This window comes from Cardiocondyla obscurior, linkage group LG25 (assembly GCF_019399895.1).
Source record: "Cardiocondyla obscurior isolate alpha-2009 linkage group LG25, Cobs3.1, whole genome shotgun sequence".
Lineage (NCBI taxonomy): Eukaryota > Metazoa > Arthropoda > Insecta > Hymenoptera > Formicidae > Cardiocondyla > Cardiocondyla obscurior.
Window position 1 is genome coordinate 2,271,096 of NC_091888.1, and position 23,829 is coordinate 2,294,924.

The window sequence follows — 23,829 nt, forward strand, 5'->3', positions numbered from 1 at the left end:
ATTACGCTCATCGTTAAGAGACGAGTTTAACATTGCCAGCTTCGGATTCCACGCTCGCTTTCGGCTGCTCTTCGTCCGTCGGTTTTTTAACTCGCACCCATGGTTTGATTCGATCTGACGACAGGACTGTATCTAATGGGCGCGGGCCCTGATTGAAACCCGGTATGTCTTTCACAACATATCGGTCATTACCGAGGATTTTTGCAATCCAATATGGCCCTTTATAATTTGGTTTTAACTTCGCGTTTTCGCCAGGCTTTGTCCGCGAGTCCCGTATTAATACCAAATCACCTTCGTCATACTTTGTCGGCTTGCGATATCTCGCATCGGTATGCGTCTTGTTATATTTCCGCAATTGAGTTGTTGCGCGTTCGGCGATTTCTTTCGATAAGTTCCGTTCGCGTTCTACGTCCCTATCTATATCGGCTAGGGATTGCGTGAACCAGGCGAATGCCGCGTCTTCGTGACCCCTTCAATCGAAACCGAGCAAAATTTTTGCCGGCGTGGCCTTAAGGGCTGAGTGTTGGGTATTATTTAGTACATATTGCACGGTTCCTAAATGCGTTTCCCAATCAGATGGGCCTTCTGACGTTTTACTTAATGAACTCTTTAAAAATCGGTTTATTCGTTCGGCCATACCGTTAGCCCATGGGGCCGCGACGGCCACTCGTCGGCATCGGATGCCCCTTGTTTCGGCAAAGTGTTCAAATTCACGGGAAGTGAACGCGGATCCGCGGTCGGACACGATGTTTTCCGGCCTACCAAACGTTTCGCAGATCTCTTTTAATCTGCCCGTTACTTCTTTTGCTCCCGTCGATTTGGTCGGGAAAAGCCAAGTGAACCTTGAGTACGCGTCGACGATTACTAACACGTGGCGGTATCCGTTTTTTGAGTCGGCTAGCGGACCGAAATGGTTCATATGAACTACCTCGAGCGGTGATTTCGGTTCCGGATATAAATGCGTCTTTCTCTCTCTGTAATGACCGGACTGGTTAGCCATCAGGCACGTAAAACAATTTGCAATGTATTCGAAAATTTTCTTGCGCATATGAGGAAACCAAAAGTTCGCTTTGATTCCCTCGTACACTTTATCGACCCCGCAGTGGGCCGCGTCGTCGTGATGCGCTCGGATTAGGCTCGCTATCATTACCTCGGGTACCACAAACTGGGGATTGCGTTCCCCATTTTTTCTATAAACGAGACCATCTATTAACGCGAACCGTTCGCTCTCCTCGAATTCAAGCGCCTTGCTTATCTCCGCTATTTTAAAGTCTGTGAGTTGTCGTAATTCTAATTCTCTTTCTAGTGGAACTTGATATATATAACCTATGCTACGACTCAACGCGTCAACGTGCGCCATTCGCTTTCCTGGCCGGTGTATTACTTCAAAAGTATAATTTTGCAACGCTAAAGTCCATCGCGCTATACGGGGATTTAAGTTGGCTTTATTCATGGCATATACCAGCGCGTTACAATCGGTAACGATTTTAAACGGTCGTCCGTATAGGTATATGTGGAAACGCTCTACGGCCCGTACTATGGCAAGCATCTTGAGCTCGAAACTGTGATAGTTTCTTTCGGCTTTGTTCGTTGCTTGGGAGTAATAGGCAACCGGAGCCTACGCGCCGCCGGCGTGTCGCTGTAAAAGCGCGGCGCCTAACCCCGTGCTGCATGCGTCGGTATGTAATTGCGTCTCCGCCGCTGGATCGTAGATACGGAGCACCGGCGGCGAAACGAGTCCGGCTTTCAACGTCTCGAATGCTTCTACACATCTTTCGTCGAAGACAAAACTTACATCTTTCCGCAGCAAATTAGTTAATGGTTTCGCTATTACTGAAAAATCTGGAAGAAACCGGCGGAAATAATTCGCCAGGCCCAGAAACTGTTGCACCTCGTGAGTGCTCGTCGGCCGTCGGAATTCATGCACCGCTCGCAGGTGCCGCGGGCTCAGCGTTATCTCATTCGCGGATATTATATAACCGAGAAATTCGATTCTCTTCTGTAAAAAGATGCACTTCTGGTAATTGAGCCGGAATTTATAATTCTTTAATTCGAGGAGTACTTCCTCTAAAACCCGTAAATTATCCGTTTTGGTTTTCGACGGTATTAGAGTATCATCCATATACAGGATGATTAGATCGCGGCGGATCCACGGCTCAAGAATTTGTGCCAACCGTTTTTGAAACTCGGCCGGCGCTTCACAGTACCCGAACGGCAGGTAGCAATATTCATATTGGCCGTCGGGTGTCGCGAACGCAAAATATTTCGTATGTCCCTCGTGAACGCGTATCTGATGGAATCCGTCCTTTAAGTCGAGTAACGTGAAAAAAATCTTTCCGGCCAGCCGCGATAGACACTCTTCTATTACGGGGAAGGGAAAATTCTGTTTTTCCACGCGCGCATTCAAAGGACGCAAATCCACACACAACCGCAATGCGCCGTTTTTTCGCCTGACCGGCACCACCCTGGCGCAGTAAGGAGAGGTGCTTTTTTTTATTATTCGTCTTTCTAGGAGATCGTCTACAATTTTTCTTATTTCTTCGCGTTCGGTCAGCGCGAAGCGTCGAGGGGCGTACACGTACGTCGAGTCATCTCGTAATTTTACTTTTACAGCGTAGTCGTCTTCAACCGGCGCGACGTCCGCGAAATGTACGTGCTTCAAAACATCTTTTAACTTATTTTCGACGGTCGCACTTAAATTAGCTCCGGTAATCGCCTCGGCTACTATATCCTTCTCGAGGTCGTCCTCGACACAGAGCGGCAAACTCGAAAATAAACGCACGCGGTCGTCCTCTGATCGCGCGAGCGATTTATATATTAAAGTTAATTTTTTTTCGCGGTAAATTGTCTTCCTAGTATAAAGTCGCTTTCGCAAAAATCGTTTTCCAATACGTGTAAATCGATCTCGAAATCTTCCGCCGGCATTTGACTAAAATACACTCGAACGCTCACCATTCCTTTAACAATTAACCGTTCGTTACTTAAATTTTTAAACGACCCTACTGGCATTTTTATTTGTAATTTTTCCGGTTCGATATATTTTTTGTATACTGAGTTTTTTACAAATGAAACCGGACTTCCGGTATCTACTAGAGCTCGTAACTTACATTGGTTTCCCTGTATGCATTTTACATCTAAATATGGTTCGTCCATTTCCAGGCGCCGAGCCATCTCCTCCACCGTTGCCACCGTTTCCTCGATAGCGCCTTCCGTTCCTTCTTCCGTTTCAACGCACGCCGCGGTCCCGGTCTCCTCTCTTGGCCTTTTCGTGCGGGTTCCTCGCCCTTTCAACCGCGGACAGTCGTACTGACGGTGCCCCTTGGTTTTGCAGTAGAAACACGTCACGTCCTTCTGGCATTGCTGATGGTGGTGGCCTCGGTCGCCGCAATTTCGACACGTCTTGTCTTCTTTTTTGCCCGGTACGGGCCTGAATGCCGTTTGCCGCTCCGGTTCCAAATGACCGGCGACGAGATATCGCATCTCCTCGACGAAACCCTCTACGGTTTCCGTTCGTAGCGATAGCGCCGTGACCCGGAGCGAGCTAGTTTGTATTCCTCCGATCAGTAGCTGTATCTCATCCTTCACCGGCAGATTTAATGGTTGCATTAAAACTTGTTTTTTGACCACGTAATTGTCAAACGTTTCTTTTGTTGGTTGCCACTTCCTAGCCTCGACCTTCTTCATTCGTTCGTTAAACGGAACGTGGCGACGGAACATGGCTAGAAGCTCCTTTTTTAATATTATCCACGACTGCATAACCGGGCCTGTCTTCATGTCGTACCAGCGACGGGCCGCGCCCGTAAGCCGACTCGATGCGTCTACTACCGTGGCCGCGTCCGACGCTCCGTGGATGCGCGCTGCTGCATCCACTCTGTCCTCCCAATGCTGGACATTCTCCTTCTCGGTGCCTCCGAATTCCGGTATCTGAGTAGCGATCCATTTAATAGGGAGGCCATTTGACTGCGATCCGCTCGACAATCTTGCCGGAGAACTTCCCGGTTGTGTCCGTAGATTTACCGGCTCTTCTCTTCCGACGGTCGCCGCACTCGTCGTCGGGACGGGTGCCGTCGCTCCTCCGACCATCAGAATCTGCGTGAGGCGTGTGAACATTTGTTCTTGTTGCTGCAATAATAGCTGCTGCTGCACGTATGTGTTAGCTTGGAGCAGCTCATGCAGTCGTTTCTCGGTAACAAAACGTTCGTTATCTACAACCGATGGGCCGCCCGATGGCCCTGGAACCGCTTCAGGTGGAGATTCCGGTGGTTCGGCACTCACTGTTCGCTCCTTTTCTATTTCTTTCTAAATTTCCGTGACCAGTGACGCTCGGGTGGCCTGCTCGCCTCGGTCCGGCAGGCCGCGTCTCGCCGCCTCCGCCCGCAGGTCCTTCATCGGCATTTCTTCGAGGCGCGTCCGGTCCATCCTTTGCCGCACTCTTTCACTCGACCGCACTTTGTCCACTATTCGTGGTTGACGCGCGGCCGTTTTTCTTCGGAAGCGCGTCGTTTTAACTATCTGCCTCTTTGAGGGCGTTTGACAGGTGTATCCCACTTCTGAGATGTAAACTTGATAACTTTAATATTTAAGTCTCTTTTTCCGATAGATATTTTTTTTTTTTTACGAGCACAAGGAAGGAATGCCCGCGCAAGTAAACTCTCTTTTAATATAGAAAGTAATACTATTTAATGAAATACAAATTTTACACTTATACTGAATTCGGCTATGTTTTTGCTCCGGCTTCGACAATGATTCGATAACAACTTTTCGACAGCGAATCCCTCTTCGCGCTCTTGCCGCTCGCTTAAATAACTTGCGGAAGCTTCTCCTCCTCGCCACCGTAGGTCCGCTGTTTTCGAACGTTCGATCGTCCTTACATTGCGGTACCACGCCGGGATCACGCCGTTGAAACGCCGGGCGGCGTCAACAAGATAAGCGGATCACCTGTCGTTTCGTCTGTGGATCTAGAAATTCCTAACCGTCGCTTACAGTACTTTAACAATTAACTCAAAAAGTACTGTAATTCGAAAAGAATAGTATAGTCTCATATACGTATACGATTAAACTGAGAGGCAAACCGCTGAGGCATTGTGGTGTACAAATTCGAGGCATTAGTAAGAATTTCTTGGGCATTGCCGAGCATTAGTAGGAATTGATGGGCATTACTAGGCATTGATGAGAATTGCTTAAGCATTGCTTGGGCATTAGTGGGCATTGGTGGGCATTATTGAACTTTACTAGAGTAACAATACGCATTATAATTAGCATTATTAAAGTACGTTACGTTACAATTTTTTTTGTAAATAATATTTCATATTAAATATATTGTTACGCCTTGAACGGGTCGGCGAACGTCTCCGCGTTCGCGTTTCTTTCACTCACTCACTCACACTCGCGGCGCCTGAGCTCCGCGAAAGAAAGAAAGACGTCTTTATAGAAATGAACGAGAACGATTTAATAAAAGAGCAAACAAACGATACAACGTCTGCACCGATACGAGACACGGACAGAACTGTCATTTAACCATAATCAAACATCTTCGTTCCCCTGGCAACGGGGAACCGAAACCTCGGAGCGAGCCGGCAGCTTCACGCTGCTCCGTATACCGGGCGTAACAATATTTACAGCACGTAATAAAGGGTAAAAATTAAGTAAATTGTACAGATCGCGCTTTGACGTTATCAACGGAGACCAATCGGTAAAAGTTACTATTGTCTTTTGTTGCTGTGATTTGTTTTATAACTATCACCGAGACTCACAGTCTAATGTCTTTCGTTGCTATGATTTGTTTTATAACTGTTATCAAGACTGTCACAGTCTAACTTTGGGTGTCCTCCGAGGTGTTCTCTAAATATAATAGTATACTGTTACAGATATTTCTGAACTCGATTACAAATCTATTAAGATAAATATTATATCATGCATAATATTATTATTAGGTTTGTTAACTTCAATTTTCTTGAATCGGAATTTGTTTCTTTTTCTCTAATATGAAGGAAGAAAAATAACCTTTAAAGCGCTCTGAAGTAATTATCAATTAAAATTATTCGCTAATATACATATAAAACAATATATTTTACAGATGGCAGGTATAAATTTAAATTCTGAAATAACTAATGTTCAGCAAAACATAAGTAATTTAGAAGATGACATATTTGCTGAAGCGGAAAGATCTTTAGATATGAAAATTCCTACATCTCTAAAAAACTTACTGAAAGCTAGTGGTTTTGAAAATGAAATTATTATGGCTAACATGAATGATTCAGATATTCAAAATATTTTATTATTTGCAAGAAAAGACTTACACAAACTTATTGAAAAAGAAGATCTACCAAATTATTATGGCCTATATTGGAAAAATCCTTCCGTATTTGAAATAATGCCTGGACATAAACTAATGGTATCTAAGCTTTCTGAATACTACAAGAAGAAATTATCGGAAAAAATACCATAAAAAAGTTAAGCAAACCTAAAGAAAAGCAAATTAAAAGAACTGAGCAGAAGAATCAGATATTGCATGAGGTTAATTTGAATCAACCAAGTACCTCTCAATTGTTATCTCCAATAAATGATGAAGTAACAGATGATAATTTATTAGCATCAAGCGAGGCATCAAGGTTAGAAGAAAGTCTACGAGTGCGGAAAATAATTACTTCTTGGGCACAAGGCAAAGTAACCAAGGATCGGTGGAAAACTTTAAAAGACCCATTATATGACATACTTATAAATATACATGCAAGTGAGTTAAATTGTAGCATAAAATGTTTTTGCGGTTCGACGTATAATATATCTAAATTTTCTAAAGGCGGTTCCAAATCTAAACGTTGGATTTATTCAAATTTTCAAGTGCATTTGCTTAAAAAACATATTGAAAGTTCGTCTGCAACTAAATTTGTTAATAAAAAAAATTATATTACTAATTACATGTCAAGTTCATCAACGGAGATTTCAAATGCTAAGATAAATGATAATATTGAGTATGCAAATACCGAGGCAAATACAGAAAATATAGAAAAAATTCAACGTACAAGTAATAATGAGGAGAAAACAGAAATGATGAATTTAGTAGAAGTTATAGATCGAGCAGAAATTATTTTTGATGATGTAGTAAATGTAATAACTACAGACGAGAAAGCCGAAAACAAAGTTATACCCGAGGTTATACCATTACAAGAAGTTACTGAAAAATATGATACTGATGCCAACTGCTCTAATTCTAATGTTAGCAACGAAGTTAGCAATGTCATTGATCTTAATCTTAATGTTAATTCTAATAAATGGAAAAGCATGAAATATCAAAGGTCAAAAAGGTTGAAAAGAGCTCGAGAAAAATTAAATCTTGACCAAAAATTAATAACTCATTATTTTACTTTAGCTGAAAAGATTTCTCAAATTTTATTTGATAATTCTGATATAACGAAAAATTTTTTACCCAGAATAACCAATTTACAATCACAGTTAATTAAAGGTAATAACAAATTAGTTACAAGTAATTTTTTAAAGCAACTTTTAGACATATCATTAAAAAATTAAGGAAATACCAACAGAAACTCTTATAACGATGCTACAAAAAAATTTAGCATTTATCTTTATTATGTAGGAGGCAGATTATTGTATGAAACATTACATTCTAATCTACCAAATGCATTATCTTCAATAAGCACTTTAAATAGATACTCATATAATATACGTAAATACACTGAGGAAGGTAAAATAGATTTTGAAGGTTTAGTGCAACATCTAAAGGAAAGAAATGCTTCAAAAGTTATTTGGATTGCCGAGGATGCTACACGTATTACAGGAAAAATCGAATATGATTCTAGACCAAATAAAATATTAAGATTTGTTTTGCCTTTGAAAAATGGTCTACCTGATCAAAAAAAATATATTGCTACTTCTGCCGAAGCTATACAAAATTGTTTTAAAATTGGTAGTAAAGCTTCATATGCAATATGTAATAATGGCACAATCTTTATCTTGCAATGTTCCTGCATATTGTTTGTCACTGTTCAGCACAGATAATAAATTTAATGCAAAAAATGTTCTTGATAGATGGACTTATTTAAAAAAAGAAGCAAAAAAATTTGGGATAATTATTGCTGGTTTTTCATCTGATGGGGACACTCGTTTATTAAAAGCAATGCGTCTTAATAATTATTTACCAATTGAAAGTAATCAGGTATCTCTGCATAACAAGACTTGGCCTTGGTTTCAAATAAATATGAACAATGTAGAAGAATGTTATATACAGGATACAACGCATATTATTACTAAAATGCGAACAAGATTTTTAAAAGAAGGAATAATGCTTCAGATGGGAAATCATTTGGCTACTGTAGAGCATTTACATTACTTGGTAAAAACTGTTTTAAAAGACAAACATCTTCTTACTTCTTGGGATTTGAAGGGAGAAGATAAAATAAATTTTTCTGCAGGAGAAAAGATGTGTTCCTCACTTGTAACAAATTATTTAAAACAAATCCCTAACACTAACGGTACAATTACTTATTTAACTATAATGAATTATATAATATTATCGTTTTTAGATGAGTCTACACCTCTACGTGCTCGAATATATTACTTGTGGTATGTAGTGTTTTTTTTAAGAATATGGCGAGCATGGATAAAAAGAAATAAGCAGTATACTCTGAAAGACAGTTTTTTAACTAATAATTGTTATTTGTGTATTGAATTAAATGCTCATAATTTGATAAAACTGATTACAAAATTTAAAGACAGTGAGCAATCTTTGACTCCTGAAATGTTTCGTTCGGTAATATTTAGTAGCCAAATGTGCGAAAAACTTTTTCGGACAGTTCGATCTATGACTTCTACATATTCTACTGTGATTAATTTTAGTATTAAGGATTTAATTAATCGTATTGATAAGATAAGGCAGATAAATTCTATTATGAATGATCTTCAAGAAATATTTAAATTTTCTAGAGAAGATAAAAAAAAGTTAAAATGTTCAAATACTCTAAATGTTATTACATGTAAAGATATAGAAGATTTAAACATCACAGAAATTGTCGAAGAGGCTTTAAAAAATGCTATTAAAAGTACTGAAGAGTTAGGTATAGAAGTTACAAGCGATACAGATTGGAAACTTGTTGATATTCCTTTACAAACTTTAGACGATGATTGTAAATTTGAAGATGGAATGTGAAAATGATAACAATTGCATTATAAATGCTAAAAGCACAAATACTGAAGATGTTGACATTTGTATTTCCAACTCTGACTTATTTGATGATCCTAATGATATTAGGTCGAAAAATTTAGAGTTAAAAGATTTTTCGGAAAAAGTCTCAAAAAGTTCAATAACAGAAAACTCGCTGTTTATAGAAATTGAAATAAATAACAAAATAATAGTAGTTAAAAAATTTTCTTATTGTTGGTTTCTTGATGAAGGTAACGGTAAAATAAGTACAGATAGGTTACGAAGATTTATGACAGGTAATACAACAAATAAAAGACCTAAAAACTACATAACAAAATCTAATAAAAAGAAGCAAGTGTGTTAAAGTTTCTAGTTCTCCTGAAAAAAATGAAAATGGCTTAGAAAAAGAATGTTTTCTTGAAAATATTCCTGAAATTTATAATAAGAATGATGTACCTAAAATATTTTTAGAAAAATATTACGCTGTTTTTTATGACGATAAATATTATATTGGCAGGGTTGTTGATCAGTGTAATAACCACGTAAAAATAAAGTTTTTGAAATCGGAATTTAATTCGTTTGTTTGGCCACGCGATGAAGATATAACGTTTATTGACGCAAAATATATTTTCTATGGTCCAATTGAATTAGTTGTAACTGGACCTTTTGTATTAAAACATTATGATGCAGAACCTATACATAAAAAATATAAAATAACAAAACATAGTAACTTTTAAAAATTTTTATTATTAAAGTTCTTAAGTTTTTTTTTTAATAATATAATATGATGTTATGCAATTTAATTTTATATATGTATATATATTATATATATATAGATATATCTGTTATATTAAAAATGTTAATAAATGTTTTATAAATAAATCCAAATATACGTTTTTTTAATTATCGAATAAAATATACTTAAAATTACAATACAAAGCAATATCTAAATTTTTTTCTACTATTATATTTGATAGATTTTTTGTTTTATTTTGAAGAAAAACAATTTAAACATTATTTATTAATTTAAATATTACTTGGGCATTATTAAGCTATTAGTGGGCATTGCTCGAGTATTGGTGGGTATTGGTGAGCATTGGTGAGTATTGCTTGGGAATTGCGGGGTATTGCTTGGGCATTGGGGGGCATTAGTATGCATTGGTGGGTATTACTGGGCATTACTGATTATTTTTGAGTATTACTGGCTATTTTTGGGCATTAGTAGGCATTGGTGTACAGATTTTGGTCAGCGGTTTACCCCTCGGATTAAACTATTATTACCGATACTCGAACCCTTATAGAGCAAAAACGGCTCGTCAGATCTTGTTGCGGCCATGGAAACTTTTGTTCAGAATAACAAATTCTAGAAGATAACAAAATTTGAGCGAATTTAACCAAGAGCCATTTTCCATAAGATATGTGCGGGGTCTTTTAAAATCGTTTCAATCTTAATCTGCGCGCAAGCATTTCTGGTAACGCCATCAGTTGAAAAATAGCAATATCTTATTCAACATTTTAATATAAAATTAAAAAATAAATTAATTATTAATAGAAACGTACAAAGTTTGGCCTTATTACACCACATTATGTTACTTATTGTATATTAATATTTACCTGCTCCGTTATTAACTCTCCGGCGCCGCAGTAAAGAAAAGTATGTACCAAAAGAGTAGTAACACCAAGCATTACATAAAACATTCGTGAAATAGCAACACTATTTATCTCACTATCGGAAATTATCTACAATATATAAACATATAATTTTTATTATTCCATGAAAATTAATTTGAAATTAAGATAAATTAAAAAAAGGTATTAATATCGGAATTATAAAAAAGAAATGTTACGTAATTTTGGAATAAAAATGTTAAAAAATGCATTAATTATTTTATGATGCAATTTCATCTAAACTTACAATAAGCAATAGGAATCCATATAGACAAAATACAATACCAAAATAAAATACTAATCCAAGCATCATTAATGCAAATATATCTTCGATTTTATTAGCAAACCTGTAAATGTTAACTTAGTTTAAAAAATTATGTTTAATTTAGTATGTAAAAGTATAAAAAATTCTTAAAAGAAAAAAAAAATAAAAGAAATATCTACAAAATTTTATGCAAATATTTTATATAAACGTATTTAATATTTTACAAAATATACAGAAAGAACATTTTTTTATAATAAAAAAATACAACTTTAAGAAATGCTAAAATAAATATTTGAATAATACTGTATTATAAATACTGTTGTATTTAATCTTGCTACAAGTTCTAAACTTTTTTTTATAATATTATTCTATTGTTATTAATAAAACCTGCAACAAACCTGATGAGTCTTTGATGAGCAATTACATTATTTCGTAAAGCATTATCAAAATTTTTGCACGACACCAAGTTGACCAATCGATATCTGAAATTCTCTAATTGACCGCAAATGTGAAGAACCGTAAGTCCAAGAAAACCATCTACTGATGTATAAGTTATAGCTGCTAAGAAAATAGTTATGGCTTGAATGACAAACGTGAATTCAAAGTGCGGGCTCTTATCAGTGTCGTAGAAGTAGTACGTCTGCAGTGGTAATGGTTTATTTCGATCTGTGAGATTTGTTAAATGTCTAAACGGTACACCAAAACAAGGAAAAACGATAACCATGGTGAATGCCAATATCATTAATACATATCCACAAATCACGATTAGTCGAGCAGTCCGGGCTCGTTTCATCATCACATTTCTCTCTGTGTTTAATTTCAAAGCCATCCAGTCTTCGGCCATCATCTTTATGACGGGTGAAAGAGCTTAGAAATGCAAGATAATATCGTGCTATAATAGTAAATCATTAATTCATGAAAAAAGTAATTAAGGATTGGTTTCACCAACTTGCCTTTTATCTCGCGATACCTAATCAGCCGTTTAAGCTAACTGGTAAAGTAAACTGACAAGTAAACCTTCTTAAGTTTGACTCTTTGATTTTAATAAGACTTGGTACATTTTTAGAAAGGTCAAAAATATTAGACACGTATTTTTTTTTATCGGCAATGGTCAATGTTTAAAGGGTGAAATCAACCTCCAAAGTTGGGTACTATGTAACGTATTATAATGTTTCACATAGAAACAACGTACCGATCGGAAAAAATCAATTGCAAAATGTGTGTAATGTTAATTAATTAAATTTACATATTATATTTTTCACATGCACTTGTTACAAAAGAGTTAAATTCTTTAAAATAAGTTTTTTTACACTTTTTTAGCTGTAGCCGAATAAATTTAATTTTAATTATTAATTGTAATGAAACAAGACTCAATGTAAAAAGCCAAAAAAAATTAAGTTTACATGTTTTTACTTCTTTCTCATGAACCGAAATTAAGGGGTAAACCATCCCTTAAAGTATATAATCTTATCCTGTTATTTTTCAGAGAAAACCGATAAAAGAACGAAAGAAGAGTAATATATTTTTATTTTTTTTGTTTTTTGTTTATTATTAATTTTTTTTTATTTAAAACATTATTAAATTAAATTATTAAAACTAAAATATTAAAATATTAAATTAAAAACATTATTAAAAGTTTTTTTTAATAATAAAAAAAACACAAAAAATAAAAATATATTACTCTTCTTTCGTTCTTTTATCGGTTTTCTCTGAAAAATGACAAAATAAGATTATATACTTTAAGGGATGGTTTACCCCTTAATTTCGGTTTATGAGAAAGAAGTAAAAAACATGTAAACTTAATTTTTTTTAGCTTTTTACATTCAGTCTTGTTTCATTACAATTAATAATTAAAATTAAATTTATTCGGCTACAGCTAAAAAAGTTTAAAAAAACTTATTTTAAAGAATTTAACTCTTTTGTAACAAATGCATGTGAAAAATATAATATGTAAATTTAATTAATTAACATTTCACACATTTTGCAATTGATTTTATGCCGATCGGTACGTTGTTTCCATGTGAAATATTATAATACGTTACATAGTACCCAACTTTGGGGGTTGATTTTACCCTGTAAACGTTGACCATTACCGATAAAAAAACGTGTCTAATATTTTTGACCCTTTTAAAAGTGTACCAAGTTTCATTAAAATCGGAGAGTGTGACTTGGGAAGGTTTACTTGTAAGAAACGTTTCACGAACGTATTCGGTCGGTTATTTTTCTTTAGCTAGCTAACGGAGAAAAAAGTCACTAAAAATACTTCAACTAAAAAAATGATTTTTGATTCATCGACAAATACAAAAGAAACCAATAAAAAAAGTGCTTGGGCAAAAGCCGTTTTACGAGCAGATCGTAATATCTACGGGGCTGCGACTGATGAGGTTTCGTTTTGGTCGGTTATTGTTGGTTGGTGTTAACGTTAAAATTGTTTAAAGTGTCAGAAAAAAATGAAGAAGAGTCAAAAATTAAATCAAGAGCGTCTTGCATATTGAATATAGTAAATGTTTAAAAAACGAGCCTATTTTCCGATGTTCTTAAAATTTTGATTATACATGTGGCGGATCCCTCCGACGTCACACGCCGGATGACGCCACCGCATACGTTGCCGGCCGTCCGGAAGAGGAAACAAATATTAATCCCGCGACCTTTCTTCTAACATTCGTCACTCCGTGGTCATCGCCCGACAACAACTAATATCTCGGGACTTCCCCGGTTGATTACGGCTAATCTCCCGAGACTTTCCCGATTTAATTTCTATTAACAACAACTCTGTAGGCTCGTTGCATCAGTCGAGCCCTCAGAGTCCCTCCGATTTTCATAGCGAGCACATCGCTGAGCTGTCGTCTTCCACGACACTTATTACTTTTGTTATCGCGTATCGGTTTGTGCGTCGAGTGCATCCGTGCTAACACTGCGTACCCAAGTCTGGCCAGGCCACTTGCGAATTTCGAATTGCGAGCCCTTCTTGCGTTTGCTGCCGAATACCGTCTTTCCGCCCATGCGGAACTCAGATAAGTGCGACACGGCCTATAACGACCGGTTCTTGTTTCCTCGTATGAGAGGACCGCTTTTTATTATTATTTGCATTCTGCTTTTCTTATCATTTATAATGGCCTGTTATTTCTTTTATATTTTTGTTAAATATATTTAATTTGTTACATTTTACTGTCAAGTGTTTGCCTTTCTGTTATTCAATTGTGACCCCTACTTTGCGCGACTTGTAACGCCGGCTGGACACCGTTAACGTCCACATTGGTGACCCCGGCGTGATAAAAGCGTCACGTTTCTGCATTCTCTGATTTCGATCCCTCTGATCTGGCGATCATAATCAGAGTACGCAACTTTGCAATATTCTGGCATAACTTGGCCATTTCCTTGACACAAAAGCAATCACTCCTTATATTTTTGCTTTTGCGAAATCAAAGGACTCTCGACCATGACCTGTCGAAGAGGAATCTTTAAATTCAGAGTCACTATTTGATTTTGATTTTTGTTAATTTCTTTTGGTTCCTTTTTCTATTTTTGGTCTTATTACATTGGTCTCATTATTGTTAATCACATTGGTCCGGATTATGTCCAATTTATTTGCTTATACGCAATTTATGGTGTAATTTTATTATCATTGATCATATTTGTTATTGTTTTTGGTATCTGAGAACTTTGGTACGGCGTTATCACTTCCTGTGACTTGACGCACAGTTTCATTGTCTTCTTTTCTATTGTTTTGTTGCGTCAGCCTTCGCTGACTCAGGCGGTTACAGATACGGGTTCGATTCCGTCGCGCCTGATGACTGATACTGTCGATAGCTCGGTAGTGAATCAGAAACCTAAAAAAAAACGGAAGTGGATGTCTAATCCGCCGTTATTGACTCCTCAAGTTTCACCAAATAGCACACAGGCCGATCAGACAAAGTCGCAAGAACACACTGCTACACCATTGCCTACCAAAAACATGACGATGCAATCTGTATCCGGCAGCCATACGGCTGCTACCGACGAGTCTACCGACGCAATTAAAAATTGCAAATTGCCACCTTTCTGGAAGGAGAACCCGGAGCTCTGGTTTTTCCAGGTTGAATCTGCTTTCTAGATCAACCGCGTCACAAACGACGACTTTAAATATCATATGGTGGTTTCCAAGCTGGACTCCGACTCCCTTTAGGAAGTGGCAGACATTATTAAGTCTCCGCCGCAAGAACGCAAATATGCGGGCTTCAAGAAGGCCATCCTTGATCGATTCATGGATTCAGCGGACCGACAAATGAGGAAGCTGCTCACCCAATTAGAGCTTGGTGATCGGAAGCCCTCACAATTACTCCGTCGCATGCGATCTCTCGCGGATAATCGCGCTTCAGAAGACGTTCTTCGCGTTAAATGGATGGACCTGCTGCCTCCTAGTGCGCAGCGTTTATTACGCTTCTTCAAAACTTTTTCGCTGAATGAGCTTGCGGCCGCGTCAGATGAGCTCTTTGAGGATAACACAAATCCTACTGTCTTAGCCGTGTCTGCAAATAAAATACCGGCTGAGACAAATCCTAGCTTTCCTGCCTGCTCCATGGATCCTTCGATTCAAGCCTCACTTTTGGCTCTGCAAACTTCGATGTCGCAGCTCATCGGACTCAGTCGCGATCTTCTTAATCAAATGAAGAGTCTAACTGCTTTCAATCGCGACCGTCGCACAAGGAAACGCTCCTTGTCTCACAAGGGGATTATCAAACCGCGCCCCCCGGGATTTTGTTAAAAAAAATATATGTTGTTTGGCATTCCTCCCCGATATACGCGGTACAATAAGTCTTGCCAATGCCCATTAGTTAACGAGAAAAAAATTATTAAAATATTGCGCGTGTGTAATCTACCGAGACGATAAACCTAACTTCCAACTGTTAGCGTGGTCGTGCGTGGAAGGCGCGCGGCTAGAACGCTGGAGGTCTCGAGTTCGAGACCAGCTTTTTTGGGATTTTTTTTTTGTTTTTTTTTAAATATATGTAATTAAAACGTCGCAACAAATATTTTATTTAAATAAATTAATTTCTAGTATTTAATAAAAAAATAATTATTATATACATATATGTTTAATCATACTTTTAATTCATAAAAAATAAAATACTTTATATTACAATATATTATATTTTATTAAAATAATATATATATTAATCGCTGTGTGTGTGTGTGTGTGTGTGTGTCGACTATTTCAGTACACCGAGCGATACATGTACTGAAATAGTCGACACACACACACACACATACACAGCGATTAATATACAGGGTGTCCCATACCTCATGACCCACCCGGGAGACATAGGTAGTTTTAATTATTTTGAACAAAAAAGTCCCATACCATTTTTTAATTTGGGCGTTTATTTACGAGAAATCAACGTTTGAAAATTTATTATATCCGACCGAGAGCGAGACGATGCGACGAAACGCGAGCGAGCAGTGCGGCGATACGCGAGGCGTGGTTAAAGACATCATGCGAGCGAGACGATGCGACGACGCGCGAGTGACACGATGCGATTGTAGTTAAATTCGCTCGCACGTCTTCGCATCGTGTCACTCGCGCGTTGTCGCATCGTCTCGCTCGTATGATGTTTTTAACCACGCCTCGCGTATCGCCGCACCGCTCGCTCGCGCGTCGTCGCATTGTCTCGCTCTCGGTCAGATATAATAAATTTTCAAACGTTGATTTCTCGTAAATAAACGCTCAAATTAAAAAATGGTATAGGACTTTTTTGTTCGAAATAATTAGAACTACCCATATCTCCCGGGTGGGTCATGAGGTATGGGACACCCTGTATATATTATTTTAATAAAATATAATATATTGTAATATAAAGTATTTTATTTTTTATGAATTAAAAGTATGATTAAACATATATGTATATAATAATTATTTTTTTATTAAATACTAGAAATTAATTTATTTAAATAAAATATTTGTTGCGACGTTTTAATTACATATATTTAAAAAACAAAAATCCCAAAAAAGCTGGTCTCGAACTCGAGACCTCCAGCGTTCTCGCGCGCCTTCAACGCACGACCACGCTAACATAGGTTTATCGTCTCGGTAGATTACACGCGCAATATTTTAATAATTTTTTTCTCGTTAACTAATGGGCATTGGCAAGACTTATTGTACCGCGTATATCGGGGAGGGATGCTAAACAACATATATTTTTTTTAACAAAATCCCGGGGGGCGCGGCTTGATAATCCCCTTGTCAGTCTCGATCGCATCCGGGCTTCCGCGAAGCTCCTTCCGACATTTGTCGCTATCATCAGCGATGGGGACCCATGGCATTACGTTGCATTCAGCCATGTAAATTCGTTCAGAAGGCTACCCTTCCGACCGCGTCGGGAAACTAATTGCGCCAACGCACGTCCAGGTGGCTACCGTTGGCTTTCCCAACTCGGAAAAACGCCTAATCGTTTTTGATCGAGCTTCGGGAATTGAATTCTTAATCGACTCCGGCTCTTTTATTTCACTTATACCACGCGGCGAGGCTCACGTCAAACCGAATTCCAAACTTACGCTTTTCGCGGCTAATTCGACCCGGATTAAAACATACGGTCAACAAAATCTCACCGTCAATTTTTCTCTCAGACGGAATTTCAAATGGAATTTCATAATTGCTGATATCACCACAGCTATTTTGGGAGCAGACTTCCTCGCGCGTTACGGTTTTCTCATTGACCTTAAGAATAAAAAATTAATTGATTCTAAGACAAATGTATCTACCGTTGGTTTTTGTAAATCGGTGCGGGATTATAATATCTCACACGTTGAAAAATGACCTATTCCGGAAGGACCTTTCAGAGACAGCTACGACAAGCTACTTCAAGAATATGCGGATCTTGCTTCGTCAACAGCCTTGACGTTCACCGACAATCCAACTGCTGTTCGCCATCACATCATTACACAAGGACCTCCAACTTTCGAGCGACCTCGTCGCCTCATCGGTGATCGGCTCAACGCAGCAAAGAAAGAATTCAATAATTTACTGGATAACGGCGTCATTCGTCCATCATCGAGTCAATGGGCTAGTCCACTTCACCTTGTTTCCAAGCCCCTGGGTGGTTGGAGAGTTACGGGTGATTATAGACGTCTCAACGCCCAAACGATTCCGGACCGTTACCCGCTACCTATCATCGAGGATCTATTGCAAGACTGTGAAGGAAACAAGGTCTTCAGCACAATAGACCTGCAAAAAGCATACTATCAAGTGCCGGTAGCAACGGAAGACATCGAGAAGACAGCCGTAACAACTCCCTTCGGCCTTTTCGAATTTCTTGGCATGCCCATGGGACTTCGCAACGCTTCTCAGACATTCCCGAGGATTATGAACAACCTTCTACAAAAGATGCCCTTCGTCAAGAGCTATTTGGATAATCTGCTCATTCTCTCCTCCTCTCATGAAGAACATCTGGAACACTTAAGGCAGCTGTTCAGACTATTTCGGGAAAACAATTTGTCCATCAATCTGGAGAAGTGCTACTTCGGAGAAACATCTGTTAACTTTCTGGGATTTACGATCTCCGAGCAAAGATACGAACCTCCACCACGCAAGGTTCAGGCCATCCGCGATTTTCCAAAACCGCAAACTTTTACACAACTACGTTGATTCCTCGGGATGCTCAACTACTACAAGAGGTGTATCCCTCACGCAGCTTTTACACAAGCTCATCTACACGAACTCCTCAAGAACGTACCGAGGAAAAGCAAAAAGGACATCGCATGGACGACGGAAACTGATCAAGCTTTTGAGGACTGCAAGGATGCCATAGTCCATGCTTGCAAGCCTATTTTCCTTAATAACACGGCACCTCTGACTCTCACGACGGATGCCTCAGACACAGCGATCGGTGCCTCTCTCGAACAAGAGATCGACGGTGTATCAAAACCCATTGGATTCTTCTCCCGCAAACTGAGCGACACAGAGAAAAGATACAGCACTTACGACAGAGAACTATTGGCAATCTTCGTCTCCATCAAGTTCTTTCAACGATTCTTAGAAGGACGAAGCTTCACTATCAGAACGGACCATAAACCGTTGGTTTACGCCAACTTACAGCGTTCGGATAAAGCTTCACCACGACAAGCTCGCCAACTTGACTACATCTTGCAATTTAATGCGCACATAGTGCATCTTAAAGAGCAGGATAACAGCGTGGCAGATTCACTCTCTCGAACGTGCACTATTGACATGCCAACTCAGCTTGACACTCGCACGATTCACGAGGCTCAATCAAGGGACAATTAGCTTCATGAAGTTCTCCTCAACTTTTCGCTTCGAAACCTTCAGAATCTCTTCATCAATGGATTCAACATCTTCTGCAACACCTCCGATGGACTGGTGCGACCCTACCTACCTCTGGATCTTCGACGCACCGCCTTTGATGTTATCCACGGTCTGTCTCATCTCAGCAACAGAACAACTCTGAAGACCATCAAATCAAAATTCTGCTGGCCCAATATTAATTCAGACATTGCCCATTGGACATGGACCTGTGAATCGTGCTAACGTGCAAAAGTCTATAAGCACAATCGTACGGCCCTCGACAAATTCACGTGCCCTGACAACCGCTTCGAGCACATTTATCTGGACATCTTCAAAATGTTGCTTTGTTAAAATTATCAATACTGCTTGACAATCATTGATCGCTTCATCAGATGGCCTGTCGTGATACCTCTGAAGAACATCTCGGCCCGTACTGTTGCCGACGCCTTCTACGACTCATGGATTTGTGTCTACGGAACGCCTCTCACAATCACATCAGACCAAAGAAGTCAATTTGAATCTGCTCTTTTCTCATGTCTGGCCTCATCCATGGGAGCTCACCGGATTTATACTACGCCATACCATTCACAGGCTAACGAAATTGTTGAGCGCCTTCATCGCACACTCAAAACAGCTTTAATGTGTGATCCACATACTCTATGGCCGAATCTACTTCCTTCAGTATTACTCGGCCTTAGAACTGCACACAAGGAGGACCTGGATGTCTTCCCTGCAGAAATGCTCACGGCACTACTCTTCGCTTACCTGGAGAATTCTTTGTGACACGCTCCTTACAAGCGAACCCTGCCGAATTCTTAACCAACTATCAACGGTTGATTCAAACAATTAAACCAGTTCCGACTTCTCATTATTCAACAGTCAAGCAGTTCCAGTATTCTGAGCTTTCAACGTACACTCACGTTTTCAAGCGTGTCGACACGATCAGAAGACCTCTACAGCCGCCATATACGGGACCTCACAAGATCATCAAACGACTCAACGAGAAAACATATGTCACCAAGATTGACGGACTGGAAAAAGTCGTCTCTACAGACTCATTGAAACCGGCTTTCATAGAAACAAAAGTCAGTGGACAACCAATTGCATCTCGGACTTCTGCCAGCTCTCCTGAAGATCTCACCTTCTCATCACCTGAAGAGCATAAAGCTTCATCTTTCACCACATAAAGAGTATCGTTCCTTTCTCTGGATGATCAGGAAACTGGAGGGGGAGTGGTTGTGGCGGATCCCTCCGACATCACACGCCGGATGACGCCATCACATACGTTGCCGGCCGTCCGGAAGAGAAAACAAATATTAATCCCGCGGCCTTTCTTTTAACATTCGTCACTCCGTGGTCATCGCCCGACAACAACTAATATTTTAGGATTTCCCCGGTTAATTACGGCAAATCTCCCGGGACTTTCCCGATTTAATTTCTATTAACAACAACTCTGTAAGCTCGTTGCATCAGTCGAGCCCTCAGAGTCCCTCCGATTTTCATAGCGAGCACATCGCTGAGCTGTCGTCTTCCACGACACTTGTTACTTTTGTTATCGCGTACCAGTTTGTGCGTCAAGCGCATCCGTGCTAACACTGCGTACCCAAGCCAGGCCACTTGCGAATTGCGAATTGCGAGCCCTTCTTGCGTTTGCTGCAGAATAGCGTTTTTCCGCCCATGCGGAACTTAGATAAGTGCGACACGGCCTATAACGACCGGTTCTTATTTTCTCGTATGAGAGGGCCGCTTTTTATTATTATTTGCATTCTGCTTTTTTTATCATTTATAATTGCCTGTTATTTTTTTTATATTTTTGTTAAATATATTTAATTTGTTACATTTTACTGTCAAATGTTTGCTTTTCTGTTATTTAATTGTGACCCCTACTCTGCGCGACTTGTAGCGCCGGCTGGACACCGTTAACGTCCACATACATAGATTTCGACATTTAAAAAACAAATCTGTTAGTTAAACTTGTCGCATTGGATAATTAAGGAAGTTATCAAATTTTTTAAATTAATACTTGCAAAGTTAAACATTCAGGTTAACAGCCGGTTAATAGTACTAACGGACCTTCTCATCGCCAGTTAGAACTAACTTCAATCATTGGCCAGTTAACTACGGAAGGAGGGTGGTGAAATGTAGTTAGACGATAACCAGCATTGATCATGCTCTAACACTAATGAAAATAATTAACAAGACTTGGTGAAACCGGTCCTTGACAGTTTTGGGTAATTTATTTTAATATATAAATATGAATTAAGGCAAAAGCAGTTAAACACAGTTTTTGGTGCACGAATGTTTTTCTTATTAAATAATTGTCATACATACAAATAACGTGTTAAATAAATACTGTTTTGCCCTAAGGCACAAAAGATTGGGATCGTGTTCAGGAAGAAGTAAACTTTATTTACTAGACTGTATAACAGCCAGTTTCAATATTGTTGCGGCCCTGCTTAGCATGAAGTTCACGCCCTGCGCGCGATTGTCTTGCGCGGCAAAGGGTAGCTTGCTTTTCATTGCCAGAAAGATGTTGAAACGTAACAGCTGTTTATAAATTAATTTAAAATATATATATTTCGAGCAAAGGCATTTTATACACGATACAAAGCGACGATACATTTGTAATATTGACAACAGTAAAAGAGCGAGCGAATAAACATCTAGGGTCTTTGACACGACGATAAACACGACAGTCATTGCACCCAAATATTCAAGAAAAAGAAACCGAAGAATCCTTTGTTCTCGCGCGTATAAAAACTCGAAATTTACCCGCGACGGCGGCATTTCTTTCAAAGTATTAGATATCGGTCCGCGACATTTTTTGTTATACGAATCGCGCGAGAGAGGACCACCGAACTATATTCGAGACATGGATCGCACCATGTCCTTGTATTTGTAAAACTTCACGGCAAGGATTGTGAAAAAATAAAACGAATTTGGTAATTACATCATTTTAAACGTTCGTAATTTTTACTTCAAATCCATCGCGAGTCACGCGGACGGCGTGACAGTCTGAACAAATTGGTCCTTCGAGCCGGATTTCTTATCCGAAATTGGCGACCGGTGTCCGGATTCAGGAGAGTCGGTGGCTTGCGCGGACGGCGTAAACTTGAGAGGCCTGACGTGCAGACCGAGGGAAGGAGGTCCGAATTGAGAGGAAGCTGCAATCTACGGCACGAGACGGTGCAATCAGCTTTGGTCGGCCGGAGAAGCGGATCTGCAGCCGGACCAGAGGAACGCGGTAGACGAGGAGGCACGGACCACAGCGGACCGGGTAAGCTGTGTCGTAGCTGCACCGCATTTTTATTATTGTATGTCTATTGGTGTCAGGATCGCTCGAGAATAAATAATTGTAATTAATTGCGACAAAGTAACATAAAAAAAAAATGACCACGCCTGCGGCACCGTCGGTCGCTTTAGCGACATTAAAAGAGCATCGATCGACCATAAAGGGCGCATGTACACGCATCGGGGTCTTCGCGAACGGACTGCGGGAGGTAACGGAGGAATTGCGCAAGCAGGTGATCGAACGGCGAAAACGGCTGAAAGGTTATTGGGACGAATACGATCGCGTTCAGTCCCAGCTCGAGGAAGCCGACGAAACCGAGTGCGCCGAGCGGGTGGTGTTCGAGGACAGCTACTATAATGTAATCGGAAAATTGTCCCGAACTATTAGCATTAGTACATCTGCCGGACCGTCGCCGGTACCGAGCGGAGCGAACGGAAGCGAGCGGGGAATTCACGCAAACATGCGTTTACCAAAAATAGCTGTTAAAAGATTTGAATTTTGTGATTAATTATGACACCGCCGCGGGGGCAGCATCTCGTGGCCGATCGCCGGCAACGGATCGATATCGATTTGTTGTTCGATAATTGCCTCCGATTCTCGAAGGTGTTGCCGGCTCGAGACTTCTCATTGTCCGTTCAGCTGTGCCAAGCATCGCCTTGTGTGCAACAACGTGCAGTGTGCTTCTCTCGGAAAATTACTCATCGTGCGGACTCATCAGAAAACTCAACGCTTTGTCTCCAGTGCAACTCATCCAGAGCATCCTTGCTGTGTGAAACCTGCAAGAAATCCTCTGGAAGACTTTATCCTGCAGCAAGAGGCGTGTTGAACCTCGTGCTCAGTAACTCGTCTGATCTCGCAGAGTGATCTCACGATTAATAGAATTGTGACTTTGTTAAACTCAGTGCGGGAATACAAAGAAAATAAAAGACTATCGACTCAAGAATAACTCACGATCAAAAACTCATTTCTAGAATCAGTGCGGATCTCACAAGGCGAACACGTGCTCACCGCGTGCTTCCGCGTGGCTCGCATACGAAGGACTTCCACCCGCCGTTTGCATAAAATAAAACCGGCCACGACTGCGTAACATCCCCGCTACGTTTCGTATATAATTCTCATTTTGTAACACTCATTTTTATACAATAGCCATACCGTCATTCTCGGTGAAA

General features: G+C 39.4%; 1 protein-coding gene across 1 annotated transcript in view; it reads right to left on the reverse strand.

The window, feature by feature from the left end:
• Window positions 1-23,829, reverse strand: part of LOC139111719 (odorant receptor 13a-like) — a 113,830-nt gene that overhangs the window by 27,808 nt on the left and 62,193 nt on the right. The window contains exons 2-4 of the mRNA XM_070672189.1: window positions 11,489-11,957; window positions 11,073-11,172; window positions 10,772-10,897 (exon numbers count right to left, since the gene is read on the reverse strand). Of these exons, the coding sequence (XP_070528290.1) occupies window positions 10,772-10,897; window positions 11,073-11,172; window positions 11,489-11,957 (695 nt within the window). The remainder of the gene's footprint in view (window positions 1-10,771; window positions 10,898-11,072; window positions 11,173-11,488; window positions 11,958-23,829) is intronic.